The 1,917-nt window shown below is 29.3% G+C and overlaps 1 protein-coding gene across 1 annotated transcript; it reads right to left on the bottom strand.

The window, feature by feature from the left end:
• Positions 1 to 277: 277 nt before the first annotated feature.
• On the bottom strand, positions 278 to 994 carry LOC128193479 (uncharacterized). The gene has a single exon (XM_052866893.1). It carries the CDS (start codon positions 933 to 935, stop codon positions 411 to 413), a length of 525 nt encoding a protein of 174 aa, XP_052722853.1. The 5' UTR covers positions 936 to 994; the 3' UTR covers positions 278 to 410.
• Between the last annotated feature and the right edge of the window lie 923 nt (positions 995 to 1,917).

A 1,917-nucleotide genomic window follows, 5' to 3' on the forward strand; every position in this document is an offset into this window, starting at 1 on the left:
AATTTAGTCAATATGCTTTTGTACATGTATGAAAAAAAAAACCCTTATATTAATAGAATAGTTATACAAAAGACAACTGAATTTGACCCTCAAAGATGGAAAACATCATTTTCATCAATCAAAGTTATCCCACTACCATAGACTTTTAATGATAACAACCATAGGTACTTGTAATGACATTTTTTTTTAAATTAACAATTTACCACCAAAAGAACTACATTAACAATTAAAAAAGTAAAATACTTAATATAATGATATTTCATTGTTGTAGTGAAGATATAATAGAGAAATGCATGGTTTGATTGATTTGCATCCTTCCACACGAGACACTAACAATGGAAACCTAAACATTTGACAACACCCTTCTCCTATAGCAATGATATAATGAATCACATTATATATACTCTTAATTAAGAGGGTAGTTTCTCAATGGATTTAAATGCAATTGCACTGAGCAATAAGATGTCTTTGTCATGAGCTGCAATAGAAGGATTTGTCTTTGCTGCATTCAATGCCCTTTCACAAGTTGAAGGTCCATCACTGGCAACTCCAGCATCATAACTTGCTGTCATATCATCCTCACCCAATTCACCCAAAGCACTTTTGAATGATCCAATGACTCCATCGTAGAGGGTAGTTGCACATTGTTTAAGGTCTGGTGAAGGGTCTGTTTTCATCATATCTTTTAGGAAATTTTGGGTTTCTGTGCCCTTTTTTAGGGCTAGCTTAAGGATGAGTTTTGTAAGCTCAGTGATGTCTTTAGCAGCAGCGATTTTAGGATCTTCTTTGAGAAGTGCAAGGCACCTTGCCTCGTTCTCCTTGGTTTCCTTGCATATAGTTTCATGCAAGGTTAGTCCTGATGTTGGCAAAGGAGCATGAGAAACTATGATCAAGGAAAGAGAGAACAATAAGATGGAAAAGGTTGAAAAATTCATTGTATGATTTCTTTTTCTTTTTTTTATGGAGAAGAAAGTGAACTAATAAGGTCCCTGTGATCTTTTGTGGAAAGAATGATTTCTTTTAATTGTTACGTGACTTTTTTATAATCAATGTAGTTTTGCATCATGAGACTAAGTTTAGTAATGTATATATAATGATTGGTGTAGGTGGGGTCATATATAACATCTTTTTGCTATTTTTTGTTTGTTAATATATGCTAGCTTTTCTTGATGTTTAACTATTTTTTTAGTGTTGTATCCCTAAAAAGGCACTAGCCTTTCTATTAAGGTGTGATATATTATTAGTTACCATTTATTAATAGTAATATTGAAGATGAATGCTCCAAACTTTATTTAGCAAAAACTTACAATTGAAATATTAATTAATTAAAGTAATGTGTGTTGTCTTTGATGTATTTAGGAATGACAAATAAATTTGTATTCCTGAGTGTTGTTTAAACTTGTTCCTATTTTGACACATTGATTAGGTATGGGTATGAATGAGTTATATCTAATTTTTTTTTTAATTGGGTGTGGAGATGGAATGAATGTTTATATATCTGTCTCGTCCTCGTTTACATATCATCTTTGTTCTCACTTAAATTATTAAAATATTCATAATTTATTAGGTAATATATATATATATATATATATATATATATATATATATATATATATATATATATATATATTAGTCTTTACTTTTATAATCTTTTTTAGTTACACATTTTTGTTTCTCTTTTCTAATTATTTGGATTATCATAAAATTATTCACATTTTCATGATACTTTCTCTCTTATACAGGGATGAATCTGGATCAATAATTTTGGAGGAGTCAAAATAATACACTCAAAATTTATATGTATAATTATTGTCACTAATACACCAAAAAAATTATATATGAAACTTCTCATGTGTGATTCTTTATATCTTAAGAAACAAGTCTCCTAATTGAACAATTGGATATTAGTATCATGCT

The sequence above is a fragment of the Vigna angularis genome, chromosome 8, assembly GCF_016808095.1.
Source record: "Vigna angularis cultivar LongXiaoDou No.4 chromosome 8, ASM1680809v1, whole genome shotgun sequence".
Lineage (NCBI taxonomy): Eukaryota > Viridiplantae > Streptophyta > Magnoliopsida > Fabales > Fabaceae > Vigna > Vigna angularis.